At 35.8% G+C, this 15,193-nt stretch overlaps 2 protein-coding genes across 6 annotated transcripts; both read right to left on the bottom strand.

Annotated features, from left to right (window-relative positions):
• Positions 1–255: 255 nt before the first annotated feature.
• Positions 256–6,120, bottom strand: LOC139861853 (protein TRIGALACTOSYLDIACYLGLYCEROL 4, chloroplastic). Of its 4 annotated transcripts, XM_071850375.1 has the most exons (8): positions 5,992–6,120; positions 5,177–5,221; positions 5,050–5,089; positions 4,442–4,829; positions 4,062–4,314; positions 3,259–3,619; positions 1,505–1,869; positions 256–762 (listed from the first exon to the last, which is right to left on the bottom strand). In XM_071850375.1, the coding sequence occupies exons 4-8, from the start codon at positions 4,726–4,728 to the stop codon at positions 565–567; spliced, it is 1,464 nt and encodes a 487-aa protein (XP_071706476.1). In that variant the 5' UTR covers positions 4,729–4,829; positions 5,050–5,089; positions 5,177–5,221; positions 5,992–6,120; the 3' UTR covers positions 256–564. The 4 variants fall into 4 exon arrangements, with proteins under 4 accessions (XP_071706476.1, XP_071706478.1, XP_071706477.1 ...); XM_071850377.1 differs by lacking the exon at positions 5,050–5,089 and having other exon boundaries at positions 4,442–4,797; XM_071850376.1 differs by lacking the exons at positions 5,050–5,089; positions 5,177–5,221 and having other exon boundaries at positions 5,992–6,107.
• A 1,639-nt stretch (positions 6,121–7,759) lies between these two features.
• LOC139861870 (protein FAR1-RELATED SEQUENCE 9) lies at positions 7,760–11,862 on the bottom strand. Of its 2 annotated transcripts, XM_071850392.1 has the most exons (4): positions 11,752–11,862; positions 10,650–10,834; positions 8,499–9,997; positions 7,760–8,293 (listed from the first exon to the last, which is right to left on the bottom strand). In XM_071850392.1, exons 3-4 carry the CDS (start codon positions 9,900–9,902, stop codon positions 8,126–8,128), a joined length of 1,572 nt encoding a protein of 523 aa, XP_071706493.1. In that variant the 5' UTR covers positions 9,903–9,997; positions 10,650–10,834; positions 11,752–11,862; the 3' UTR covers positions 7,760–8,125. The 2 variants fall into 2 exon arrangements, with proteins under 2 accessions (XP_071706493.1, XP_071706494.1); XM_071850393.1 differs by lacking the exons at positions 10,650–10,834; positions 11,752–11,862 and having other exon boundaries at positions 8,499–10,518.
• Positions 11,863–15,193: the final 3,331 nt, after the last annotated feature.

The following is a 15,193-nucleotide window of genomic DNA, read 5'->3' as shown; positions in this document are numbered from 1 at the left end:
AAATCCAACATTTTAAACATCTTTCATGTTGATATCATCATCTAAAACGCTAAAGGGTCGCGCTTTCGTTTTTCATTTGGTTCTCTAGTTCTCTCATATCCAATCTGAATCCTTTCACTATATATATATATATATATATATATATATATATATATATATATATATATATATATATATATATATATATATATATATATATATATATATATATATATAGGATTCAGATTGGATATGAGAGAACTAGAGAACCAAACGAAAAAGGAACCCGGACCAAACTTGGATTGACACAAGTTTTTACCTACATATAGCAATTCGATTTCAGTGAGGAGGGATTATACAATTTTGATTCAAGAGGTTCCTCCCTAATACAACATTAAATAAATAATCTCTCAAAGGGTTTTGGGTGAGATCACAAAGCCATATCAGCTCCCGAATAGCTATTAGGTATACCTACTACTAACTCCAGAAGCCAGAAAATATGCATACTAACAAACAATTTGCCATGTACGTACCAGAATCAGGTCTAAAAAATCTACGTCCAGACAACAATATACGGCGGCAGAATCAGGTCTCAAAAAAGCGAAGCTCAATCATGAACTCTTTGTGGGTGGGTGAGTACCATGCTACAGCTTTCGCTGAACCAAGAACTTGTAATGCGTATTCAATTGCAAATACAGGATCCTTCACTTTCACAAACCTATCCCCCTTTTTCAAACCTAATTCTACACCAGAATCCACTCTCATGCTGAAAGGTCCAACGATCTGCACCAAGTTATTATAATCATCATCATTCATTTTATTCCTTCCTATTAATTAATCAGGCAAATTGCCCCAAAAGGCAACATAATAGTCAAAATTTTCCGATAAAGAGAATATTGTTTTTCCTTTCGCCCAAAAAGATAACATGATTCCAATTTGCAGCAGAGAAATGATTGTAATTTAAAAACAAAACAAAAATAATAAAGGTAATATTCGTCCATATGTGAATTCACATAGGCACCACGTCATCAACTACTCTGATGCAAGATGCACTCTGATGAGGTGGTGCCACCTCATCAGATTCGCTGACATTGTGGCGCCTATGTGGATGCACATGTGGACGAATATTACCTTTATTGAACTTTTTTCAAATTACAATCCTTTCTCTGCACCAAATTGAAATCATGTTACCTTTTTGAGCAAAGTGAAAAGTGACATTCCCTTTATTGGAAAATTTTGGCTTTTATTTTACCTTTTTGGGCAATTTGCCTAAAAAATAATATCACGACCCTAAAACTCTAGAAATAAGAGGGAGATCCTATCCTAGTTTAAACAAAGCCTTTAAATTAGCAAGATAATGGTAAATAATAAATAAATATAAATAGATAATAAATAAATAATAAATAATTATAATTATAAGAAACTAAAAAACGGTACAAACACTCTGGAATACAGTAGTACATCAGCATGCACCACTTAAGTTGCATAACAGATATAATAATACAATGGAGTAATAAATATGTACCTGCTGCTGAAATGAAAAGGTGGTATTCGGACACACTTGCTGCAATGATTCTTGATTAGGTGGATGTGAGTTAAATACATCTTTAGCCAAACGGGCAGCACCTGAAATGAAAGTTGAACCAGAAGGGAAATCCAAAAGGGCCTGAAAACGAGTTAGATCAAAAAACATCTTCTGAAAAGTTCCATGTTGTGCAGAGAGTGTGACTGTTGCAAATGAATCAGCTAAAACAGCACACTTGCCCCTCCTAGCACTAAGACCAAAACCCACCACCTTACTACTACTACAGCCACCACTCGCACCATTTTGTGATTGTGATTGTGGTACTCTAATCGAATTATCTCCAAAACATGCCGTCATGACCGCTCCTGCATCAGAATGTCTGTTTCATAAGATGATGATGATGATGATATGCATGTAACAAAACGAAATTTGTATCTACAAAACTGCAATTGCACGTACAACCGACCAAGTCTAGCCCAAACACGTAGTAATTGTTTAAATGCCATATGCGAACTAGCTTATTCTCCCAACCAACTCCTATCTATCTATATAAGTCTAAAGATTGAAACCTTAGTCTTTATTTTGAAGTTTCTGCTGCTGCTGCTGCTGCTGCTGCTGCTGCTGCTGCAGATTTCTGATTATACTAGTTTAGGTTGGTAACTTGGTATGGGCTGATTGTTGTTAGGATCAACAAAAGGTTTTTTGCAATGTCACTGATATATCTAATCTTTTACTTGGATTTTGCATACGGGTCATAAAGTGTGAACCAGCAGGTCAATAAACAGTTTTAGTCAAGTAATGATAGTTGTATTGTCCACCAGGTTTAGACTCACAGTATATTTTTGCTATATAACTGAAACTTATAACCAAGGTTGCAAAATTCGCTAGTCGGGGGACTAGTTAGTCAGGACGTTGTAGGGACTAGTCAGGCATTGACCAACTTTGACATTGACAGTTTTGACCGACTTTACCGAGTAAATCCAACTTGTGACCTATTTGGCCCATTAAAAGGAAACTTTTGAACGCCTTGGCCAAGTCGGGACGGACTACTTCAAAATCCCAACTTGTCCGCCAACTTTTACAACCATGCTTATAACAGCATACAGGCCAGTGATAACGCCGTATGTCATGTTTGGTTATAAGTAACTGTTGTATACTGGAAGTCTGGATGGAGATGAAACCTAGATTTAATTTCCGTGTTCAATTGCAGCATATCAAGAATTTGCGGGCTTAAATAGTTCATTAATGTTTTTTAAGTTTCTAAGAGAAATTTATATGTTTTTGTCAATCTACAGTTGTAAGACTGAATTTCTCTGCAGCCTTGACCGATGGTCTAAACTATTACAAATGCAGATATGGGTCATGAATAACAGGCGTGTCTTGGTGGTAAATTTGTATTTTCAACATGTATGCGCAATAATCTTCATAACCCATTATTTTATTTCATTTATAAACTTCAGGAGGGTTACCATACACTTAAGCACTATTCCTATGTAAAAAAAGAATAAACGCTTATACACATTGTCTAAATGCAATAACCCATCTTTATTTACCATGCCAAACAGTTTTTGGTATATTAGTTTAAGAGGTGTTAATAAGCTCATTTTGTGAAGCTTTTAAAACTTAAAAGCTAACAATTTAAAAAAAAAAAAAAAAAAAAAAAAAAAAAGGATCAGCTAACTCAAACACCTCCTCCTCTAGAACCAATCCATAACACTAACAAAATAATGATGAATGATGTGACTATTGCTTACCAATTATTCCTGATGCTGAAATATGAGGATTGGATAGAAATATATCATATGGTTGTATCATTTTCATTTTTGGTGCTCCACTTCTCCATATATCGATGCTATTTCTCAGAGAAAATGCAGTTGTGGCAGACAAACCAGGCTGTAATGAAGCCACAAATTTTCCGTTTTGATGGCTTCCGAATTCTTTGGGCAGACCAGTATTATGATTAATGGAAATGTGGTAACTTGGGCCATTATCAGAAGAAGAAGCAACAGATGCTAAATCCATTGCCATGGTCAAAGGGACATCCCAGAAAGTCCCATCCTTGTCAACAAAAAGGCCAGGAGAAGCTGCTTCTACAGTTAAATTATGATGCGCGAACTACAACAAACAACACTACTTTACTTTCTCATTATTATTTATTATTTCAGGTGAATTAGGTGAAAACCCTAAACAAATTCAAAGGCATCAGTTAGCATGTGGACTGTATTCAGTATCAACTAAACCACATTAGGTCCTAGTCCGTTTAAATTTCAAAAGCTGATTTGCACATGACAAAGTGAAATGATTGGTAACATTAAATATGTGAAACACAAGTTTTGAGAGTAAATTATACTTTTACAACCTACTTTTTAGCTTTACATAAAAATGAGCGGTTATCAAGAATGGTTCTATAAGGTCAACACTAATTTTTATCAAAGAATCTTTAGTAGTGACATTAATATTTATCAAAGAATTTTAACAAGGCAGTCAGGAAGTAATGGTGGGACAAAAGCAAGCAAGTAGTAAATGATAAGGATAAGGTTTTGAGTTAGATGTTTGCCTTGTGATTAAAAACTGCTTTCTTTCGAGGTGTTTTGTAGTCATCATCACCATAAGATTCTAAACTGAGAAGAAAGGTATCATCAGGTGTTAAAAAGAATTCTGAGGAGAGATCAACGCCATACAGAGACTTGTCACTCAAATGTTTGCCAATGCTTTGAAACCATGAAGAAGATGATGGTTGTCTGAATCCATTTTTTTTAATATTTGAAACAAACTTTTCTACATTAAATTGACCAAGCACCGTCCCAAACCTGCAATTTATTTATTTAAAGTCGATCAAAAGTCAAAATAGGGGAACCCTAACCTTAATAATAATGTATTATTATGTATGTAGAGTGTAAATATAAAATGAAGACAAGAGAAAACGAGGTAACCAACCATCGATCAAGGGAGAAAGTTGGTAAGGACAGAACACGTTGAAGAGAGAAGCAGCCATTTCCATGAGGATGAACAGAGGAGTAGGACGGAATAAAGGGCATAAACATGAAACGTTGGAAGAAGTCCGCCTGTTTGGGTCTTGAAAGACGGATACCTCTCGATAATCCCAACACCGATGGGATTGGGTCACCGGGTACGGGTCGGGCCACACCGTTGATAGTTGCAGGAGTCGAGACGTCCAAGTCCCATAACCCATCCTCATCCCTCACCCATCTTAACTTCCTCATTTTTTACTTCAGTCAACGAGTGTCACTTCCTCAAAACTATGTTTAAATACTGATTCCCATTTTACAATTCTATGAAAGTGAAACCATTTAATGATTACTGACTGCAAACCAAACAACAGTCAGTTATTAAATATATATATATATATATATATATATATATATATATATATATATATATATATATATATATATATATATATATATATATATATATATATATATATATATATACATATCTTTGAGAAGCAGACATTTTGGAACAAAGAATCATAGTCTAATCAGGCACAAGTAATACATAAATACATGATGATATGAACTTACATAAGTATATCAAAAGAAACTACCGCTTAATCAATCTAAGCTGCAAATGAACCAATTTCAAAGAATTTAAAAACCCTAAAAAGATAAAACGGAAAATTGGGAAAAATAGTAACATGATTGGATATACCATACGAAGCACCAGTGGAACGAAAGTGGGATAATAGATGTTGGCCTGCGCTTACAAAAACGGAAAGTCAGTACTAGAAATTCAAGAATAAATGACACAACACTTGATATATAATTTGAATTTCACAAGAACGGGTAAAACTATAGCTGAAAAAGGGGGCAGGCGGGTCAGTTTGGGGGATCGGGTCACAACAAGTCTGGTTCAAAAGGGTTCTGGAAAATATGGGTTTCAGTCACAACGGGTTTGAGTCAAAAACAGGTAGATTTTAAGATGGAACATACCCACAATTCAAATTTATATTTATAGAAATTTTAAAATAAAAAACGTACCCACAGATGATTAATTCAAGAGACGAATTATTTGAAAAATTGATCAAATGCACAATATTATAAGAAGTACCCACAAATCACAGGTGAAGAGCAAATAAAGGTCAAGTTCAATGCAAATTAAAGTTGTGAGACGCAATGCGCTACAATGGTGGCCTAAGGGGTTTAAGTTTGTGACACACTCACTAGTCTAGTTCCATAAGAGAGAAGGCTAGATGTTAGAGTAACTACTCTCATAAAATAAGGTCCAATTTATAAATATATTACTCATAATAAATGTAGCAAGCAATACAAAAGCTTTATAAGTTAAGCAAAATGGAGTAATTGATAGGGAAATTAAACTTAATTTTCCTTAAACACATAACGTGAGTCACTTAAGAAGTTAGCACATATAATTAGAAATTCGTAAATACAACACAAAACACTAAAAACAAGTCTCAGAAATCAAAACCCAATATCAAACAGAGTAACAAAAACATCAATGGTTACCTTCTGCAGTAAACACGAGATGCAACGGTCGAATCAGGAGATATTAGATGATCCCACGAAAACAAATCAATCGATTGATGAGTAGAGAGAATTTTAGAGGGTGCGATGAGATAGGGTAAAGGCGTTTTGTAGATAGAATGCGCATCTCACGTGCCCTTGTTTTTTTATGACATGTATTAATTTAGTCTGATTGGATGAAACTAGCTGGAGCCGGAGCTTGTAGTTAGAGCTTATGAATTAGAGCTGGAGCTCGAGTTTATTTTTGAAGCTAGTAGTTGGAGCATCTTATTATTTTCTATAAATGTTTGGTAAACTTGCTGGAGCTTATTTTTCAGTTCATAAGCTCTACTTTTTTTCATATTTCTAAAGTTTGTGATTTTCATAAGCTCTATATTTTATGTCTACCAAACAAAACTTATTACTCAGAGCTTATTAAAATCATAAGCTTAAGCTTTTATAAACTCCCATAAGCTCTCATAAACTCGTGCGCGAAACACACTCTAGCGAGTCTTCAACATTTCTTCATCATCATTAACTTATCTATCCATCTATCTAGTATCTTATAAATCATTAAAATGATAATGTCTTAAATAAGGATTATTCAAATTTAAAAAAAAAAATAAAGAAAAGTAAAGAAAAAAATGTTAAACCTCTCATTACCTTAGCATTAATGTTCACTTAATACCTAAAACATATCATTAAACTGTTTCGTTTAAACAAACTCGTGGTTTCACGAATCATTTCACTAGTTAGTTATTACACTTACACTCCTAACCAGTGGCGGAACTAAGATTTCTTTCACCTGGAGCAAAAAAAAAAAAAAAAAAAAAAAAACCGTAGCAATTTTTTGGGCAAAATATGAGGTTTTGAGGCAAAAAAAAAATGAGGTTTTTACGCAAATTATGGAGGTTTTTAGACAAAATTTGAAGATTTCTGAACAAAATTTGAAAATTTTTGGACAAAATTTGGAGTATTTTGGGTAAAATTTTAAGGTTTTGAGGCAAAATATGTAGATTTTGGACTTTTCTGCTCCGTTGGTCCTTGTATTATACTCAATTTTGCTAACAGCGTCCATTGGTTATTAATTTGGCATTTAGAATCCTTTGTTTATCAAAAATTTGCAATCAGCGTCCCACGAAGGGACGCTATTAGCAAAATGGGGTATAATGCAAATTTGCAATCAATGTCCCTTCGAAGGACGTTGATTGCAGATTTGAAAAACAAAGGATTCTAAATGCCAAATTAATAACCAAGGGATGCTGTTAGCAAACTGAGGTATAATACAGGGACTAACGGAGCAAAAAAGTCTAGATTTTGGGGCAAAATAATAATCCACCAGGGGCAAAGTAGAAAAACCCTAAATTTTTACACTGAAAATTGCAAATCAACTGGGGGCGGGCGCCCCTCCCTGCCTCCAAATAGTTTCACCCCTGCTCCTAACCATGCGTTACTTTCCATCCGTCAGTCTAGTTGACAAAATTGACGGAAAATAACATGGCATCAGTTTTCATCAGTTAGAGACGTTAGTTGGACTAGTGACGCAAAAAAAACGTTACGAACAAGTGAAAATGCTGACGCGTTTGACCACTCCAACGGTCATGAGACCGTTTAATTTTGTTTTCCAGGAAATTAATTTTAAACTTATCTTCATTTTATTCTCTATATATACTACATTTATCTTCATCCTCATCAACATCTTACACAAAATTTATCAGTATCTCTAAAAAAATATCATGTCTAACCCAAATCAAAAACCATCAAACTCCAACGACTACAAATGGTTTCAATACGAAAACTATTTGGGTGGTAGTTTATCAAACCCGAATAATCTACAACGATAACCGAACCGGAGAGTTAAAACCATTAGTTTTACACTTATCCATTGCAATCATCATGTATTCATGTATTCGGGTGTATTCGGTCCCTGTGGACTGATACGTTCAAATATCATCCATGACACCCTCCAGATCAACACAGCCAATTGGTCCAATATCCCCAACAAGTACTCATAAATATGAATATTTCCTTAGCTATATATGGTTTTTATTTTTATTTTGCACATGATCTTAACCATACACAAAAATCATACACTTTGTGCATCAAAACAACTGACTAAACACCCATTGCAGCAGCTTTATTCTTTCAAGCTTAGCCTTGCATTCTGCACTTCAACTGAAAGCTTCAACTTTTGCTCCTCCATATCTCTTAAAACTGCTACTAGATTTGCACGATACACCTCACATCGTTCATTTGTCTTATCTAATTCAACACTCAATTCTTGAATTTTCTTTTCCTTTTTACCCTGAAATGAAAAGCCCATTCATACCAACTTCAGCCTAATTAAAAAAAAATAAAATAAAAAATAAAATAAAATAAAATAAAAAAGGTACACCAGTAATGTTTTGTTTTGTTTTTTTGACAGACAAATTGCTAAAAAAAAGGGTAGCATAAGATAAAAATTTGGCATTTCAAGCAAGTTATATCAGCAAAATAGTACGGTTGGTTACCCTGGTGGTATATTGATATGATGCTTGTTGGTTTCCTCTATCATCTAATAACTGGGGCTCTTGATTTCCGTTAAGTCTGGAACTTTGTTTATTTGAAGCATCATCAATTTTGTTTGCAACCAGTTGCAGAGCATCTCGTGCTGCATTGTAAACATGTATAGACTTGGTTCCTTCTTCTACAAATTTGAGGGCCTCGTGTCTTAGATTGTTATAGCGCACAGTCCGCGAGTCGTTTGGTATCTCTACAACATATTCTCGCTTGGCATCCCTTGTCCATCTCTTCAAAATATATTGAGATGGAAGTGTAAGAACATTTTTTGCTCTAAAAACTGATAACGCATGGCGACATATAATGCCTGAAAACTCGAACAAATGGCAGCTACAAATAGCTTTCATCTGAAATGGATTGAACTTGACAATGTGTGCTTTTTGCGCGTCCCCAAATTTGGCCACCCGATATGTCGTGACAGTCCCGTTTTCTTCGATTATCGTTGCTGGGTTGGCAAGGGTCTCCACTAACTCCTCCTGAAATTTAATAAATGCTCTTCTAGTGTAAACATTGGCGGCTTGTTTTTCCATGGGAGAAGGTGTTTTTACAAGTGGCACATTGCTACTGGTCTCAAAATCTTCCTTAAGTTCCATCTCATGCCAGCTTGATACGGCAGTCTCATATTGTTTAAATAGTGAATGTATTGACGTTGTTGCATTCACATAACCATGGAAAAACATGTTTGGAGTTTCATCATATAATTCTCCAAAAAATGTGTCTTTCATGTAGACAGGAACCCACTGATGACGTGCATTGTAGATTGAGTGAAGCCATTCATTGTCCACGAGGGAGTATTTCTCAACAAGAGCTTGCCAACTAATTTCAAACTCATCGCAAGTCTCTGAATTGTGAATGCACTTAGCAAACTCATGGTCAAAACTAGGATGTGTTTGACCCAATTTGTCACGTGTTTGTCTAAAAATGCTCCATTTACAGAAACGGTGACGGGTTCGAGGCAAAACCTGCGCAACAGCCATCTGAATATGATGATCAGGTTCGGTTGTAATAGAGACAGGGTAGTGCCCAGACATGGCATGAAGCCAATTTTGGAGGAGCCAAACATAGGCAGACTCAGAATGAAGTAATAATAATCCACAACCAAATAAAACAGGTTGATGATGGTGATTAAACCCAGTGATGGAGACCAAAGGTACCCTATAATCAAATGAGGAGGTGTCGAGTCTGATGGTATCCCCAAAATAATTATAATTAATTCTGAAACTTGTATCAGCCCAAAACATATTATTACCATCAATTGCATAAAAGAAACTGGGATTCTGTGATTGCATTCGCTTCAGATAATCAATAACATGTTGTTGATCATCATGGCTCATCTGTATGTTGCTAATGTTCATCTCCTTTGTCCTTTCTTTATTTCTTTCTTTCTTTTTAACCCCTGCTTAATCTTAGATCTAATCTTACCGTGGATTAAAACAAAAGAAAAGTTACCCTGAAAATTAAAAGTAAGATAAAATCATAAAATCGGTGACTAGATTAATTTTATCATTTTCTTTCTCTAAATAAGCTTAACCAATGGCGTATAGCTCAGTTGGTAATGGGTGAGAGCATCTTTGCCACAAATAGCACAAGGTCACAAGTTCGAGCTAGACACATAGCCACAACCACTAAATGAGTCAAGTATGTATATCCCACATTATAAAAAGACATCTGATTGTGGGTTCATCTGAGTTGCCGTGTATGAACCTTTTGCCACAGAAGTAAGCTTTCCTTATATGTGTATATTATATATTGTAATAGTTACCACTTAGTGAAGTATTAATTAATAATACAAATATACTCCCTCCCTCCCTCCCTATGTAGGTTTCAGATTTTGTACCAACATATTCTAAAAATATCAAAAATAAAATAAACTTTTCTAAACGTAGCCCTTATGGCTTAGGGCTGTCGTTAACATGCATAAGTGTTGTACATATCGATTAATTATTAATTTTAGAGTGATGGCTATATATAGTACAAATACTTTCCTGCGCGTTCATGACAAGCCTTGGCAGTAAAATCATACTCCTATAAATAAGTTTGCAAAACGGGCAACATTTTAAGAATTATATATAAATAAGTTTGCAAAAGAAAATTTTAATTACCTAGTGAGCTGAAATTGAAGGCAGATGCTACTAAACGAATATAAAGTCTCCACGCCTTCTCCTAAAACTGAAAATGGGCAAGAGTGTTGGCCACTGCCGCTGTCACCCCAACCTTCCGATCACCGCTGCACTACCGCCAGTCGTATGCTTTAACTAGGTTCTATGAACCCATAATCTACACTTAACTGAGAAAAAAATATGAAGATAGTTTCATCCCTCTTTGAAAAGGGTGGGGAGGTCACTTGGTATATATGATTGTATATATACAAACAGTAACACGCTAGCACTTAAACAAATCAATTTAAGTACTCAGCACTTATCATATACCCAATCACCATTTCATATTTCATATGATAATTACTTTAAGCCAACAAATAAAAGCAATAATTATACATGCATACATACATATAGATATAGACATAATATATACATGGATCATGGATGGATGGATGGATGGATATAATATTAACCAGCTAGTGTGTTTTTCTTCCAAACAGGAAAGTCACTGTGACTAATAAATCAGCAACCAGCAGCTAGCAACTAAAGAGAAGCAAAAAAAAAAAAAACTAAATCAATCAAATGAAGTATGATAAACAGTCAAAGCATCTAACAATTAGTTCTTTCAGCCACTCAAAGTGAGAACATCAAGCCTAATTGCAGTGATGCGCATAACATATTAAGATGCATTTAAAAAACAGATTAGATAAAAATTAGTTTGATACGCAAGATTCTAAGAACAGACAACAATTCACAAATGAATAGTTCAGCAAATAAAGATCAATGAGCGACGATAATGAAATTCCAAAGGATAAAATGAGAGATGTTAAGGTGTGCAGGTGTGTTTGATAGGATGAATCATAAAGTATGGAATTGAAATTGAGAATGAGAAATGCATACAATGAAATGCAAGTTGAAATAACAATAAAGTCCTTCATGAAAACTTACATAAGTAAATCAAAAGCAACTATTGCTCAATCAAACGAAGTCGCAAATGAATGAACTTGAAATAATTTAGAAACCCTAAACATTAACAGATACTACAACGGATATTGGACTTCTTATAATTTATTATTTACTTAGTGAGTTGATTGGAAAAGTATACCGTAGGGAGCCTGGCCTGCCTGCGCTTTACAAATACAAATTACAAGTGATGATGGGGCGAATTGTGTATTTGTTATTGATGGGGCAAAAGTGTGTACTCCGAGTATTTGTTATTTTAGGGAAGTGATAGGGGGGATAAATAAGGGTTATGAACTTATGATAGACAACTAATTTTTTTACACAATCAAACATCATTTATAGATTTATAGATTTATAGTGTTGTACTCTAACACTTTAAAGAATGTCTGATTATATACATATAATAAATACTACAACAACAACAACAACAACAACAACAACAACAACAAAACACAATAACACATTCGTAGTGTATAGGGAGGTGAGATATAGACAATCCTTCCTTTAACGGATAGAGAGATCGCTTCCGAGTGGACCTCCGACCAAAAAGTAGAAATTTTTTATTTTAAGAAATAACATAGAATTAAAAAATTAAATTAAACAAAGAAATTAAATAAAATTGAATAAAAATAAAATAAAATAAAATAAAATAAAGACGCCATGAAAATGGTAAAAATCAAATTTTCATGGGTTTTAAATCCTGCCTGAAATTCACTTTAAGCTCTAGGGGTCAGTCAAGTCGCCAATAAATCAACGCTTGCTGTCGACTAACTAGAGCCGTACTCCAGCCAACGGTTGGAAAAAAAAAAAGCTTGGACAGCTACAGTAAACGATAAGCATATATAAACACATATATAAACATGAATACACATATACATGCATATACATACATAAATGTATAAACATAAGAATTTTAATAATAGTTGTGTATATACATCACTCCTTTAAAGAAAAATGTACATAATTTATCTATATATAAAATTAAACTATTAATTTGAAAATATCTATAAAAAATAGAACTTAAATTGAAACTGAGAGAGTAATATCTAATCATACCAAACATGTGGCACGTCCACTTCTCGTCCCTTTTCCGGTGACGATTTTGCTCTGTTCAGCTTCTCCCGCAACATTTTCAGCTTTCAGGCGACGAATCTGTGTGATTCTTGCACAGATTCTGGAAGCTCGTCGTGTTTTGGGGTGCGCGGTAGGGTTTTTCCTTTTGTTAGACTTGGGTGAGACTAGATCTGTCGTTCCTTCGCCTTTGCTGCCCGTTTTCTTCTCTTTTGTGGTTGTAGGCGACGAGTTCTACGGAACTCTACAACCCTTTTGGGCGGCTCTCAGGTTTGATGAGGGTTAGGGTTCGATTTGGCTTGGTGTGGGTTGTGCGTGTGGTTTGTGTTAAAACCCGGTGGATTACGGTGGTCTGGCCGCTGTCTGCAGTTACTGAGGTGGGTGGCAGCTGTTGGCGGCCTTCGGTGGTTGCTAGCAGATGTTGTCGGTTCTTGGTGGTTGCGGGTGGCGGCAAATAGAGGTTAGCGAGTGTTGCTAATGGTGGTTGGATGCCGTTGGCGGTCGCCGACTGCTGCTGGTGGCTGATGGCGGAAGCTAAATGCCGTTGGCCGTCTGCTTGATTCTATGACTGTTTGTATCTGGGAGTTTGTAAATGTCCTTAGAAAACTTGGTGAAGATGACTGGTTCCTATATGGTTTGATTATGCATTTGTTACTGTTCTATTGCGGCTTGTTCGGATCTTTCATTCTATTTTTCTCGTCGTCGAGTCTTTTGTGGGCTTGATGTTGTTGCCGGCGTTGTTGACTTCTGTAAATAGGCCTCGAGTTAGGTGTTCTTGGGTTGCCCGGTGAGTGGTTTGGATTGGCAGTTTTTGAGGAGTGAAGATGCGGGGTTGAATACGGGATCGGGTTTATGTGTATGTTGTAGTCTTAGGTTTGGTGGTTTTTGTTTGTTTAACATTTCTATTGTAATTCCTTTAGTGCTTGCTCTGTATTCATTATTGTCGTTCGTATAGTTTAGAACGAATAGAGTAAGTGTCATTGAGTTTTGGTTGTTTGTAACCAAGTACTCCCTCAAAAGATCGTTATGATCTGTTAATGTTGCTCCACCGGAACCTCGGTTCTATTATATATATACATATTAATATTTTTGCCAAAAAAAAAAAACAAAGAAAAATTGATCAAGTTCGATGAAATTATGAAGAACATGGTCGATGACAAAATGCCCTTTAATAAGTCGTTGCCATGAGGATAGCCTCGTGAAAAACCTGCGGCCTCGGTAATACGCCAAAGATGTAGTATGGTGGGTTTGTTGGTCAACAACTTTCAATAGACAAGTTTCCTTCACTTTATTTTATTAGTCGTCAACAATTTGGTCGTGTCAAAAAATTTTGATCATCCTATTGCGTTGGAGATATTCAAATGGGAGTTGCATTTGTTGGGAAATTACGGCCTCACTAATTCCCACCACCCAGCCCAACAATAATAGTAAAGAAATAAGAACAATACACAACACAAGATTTAACGTGGAAACTCCAAAACAGGAGAAAAACCACCGGCCCCCAAAGAGAGAAATACACTATATCACAAATTGTTACAATGATATAGACGACTCTCTTAAGCCAACTACACTCTCCAAAATATTTAACTAATACAACTCTCAAACAAGGGTAAGAAAGAAAGAAATAATCAAATACTTAAAGTGTATTGATTGGTGCAATTTGGAATGAAGACTTAGCCCCTCTTATATAACCAAGTCACTCACCCCTCACATCTTCCTCCCACCAATGTGGGATAAACATATCTTCTACTAGCCAAAATAAACCAACAAATCTCCACCTTTTGGATAGAAGAAGATAACCATGCTTCCACATTGCTAGGATAACCGATGTAGACGCTTCCTCGACGACAACTTCAAGATCCTCATCTTTATGCCATTGACATTATCTCCCAAGAGACAAAACTTGCATCTTCATCGAACATTGTCTAAACCGACAATCATTGTCATCACAGACAATCATAACTCTTAACAAGAATTATCATACTCCACCATTAAGAGTATAGCACTTAGAATATCACATTCCAAGCATTTCACCTCGGCACATGTTGTTGAACAACCAGCTGAAACTTTATGGTGCAACTTCCCTGTTTGGCTTTTCCGAAAGTCCCATCAGCTACAACATCAGTTTCCACCACACAACCTGCATAAATGCCAAACCAATGCCCATGTGTAATTGTGGAACCGCTAACGAACATCCCTTTCCACGGTGGCGCGGACACACCATGAGGATGACGTGACTTCAGAGGAATTCGTCACTCTCCGTAACAACGGAGACAATGTTAGCGTCTTTGGAGCCATTTGCCGGATTAGCTCCACCTGGACAATTAACCCTTACATGCCCAGTCTTCCCGCACTTCCAGCATGTCAGATTCTTTCTAGAGTTTCTCTTCTGCCTATCCGAACACAACACTATCGTATCTCCTGATGATGAGACCCCGTTACCTTCCAGTCTTTTCTCCTCGGATAGGAGCTTGCTAGTAACGTCTTCAAACTTCGGAGTTTTCTTTCCATAC

This window comes from Rutidosis leptorrhynchoides, chromosome 8 (assembly GCF_046630445.1).
Source record: "Rutidosis leptorrhynchoides isolate AG116_Rl617_1_P2 chromosome 8, CSIRO_AGI_Rlap_v1, whole genome shotgun sequence".
NCBI classification, from domain to species: Eukaryota; Viridiplantae; Streptophyta; class Magnoliopsida; order Asterales; family Asteraceae; genus Rutidosis; species Rutidosis leptorrhynchoides.
The sequence above is the reverse complement of the archived record's forward strand: the minus strand, read 5'-3'. Positions and strand labels throughout refer to the sequence as shown.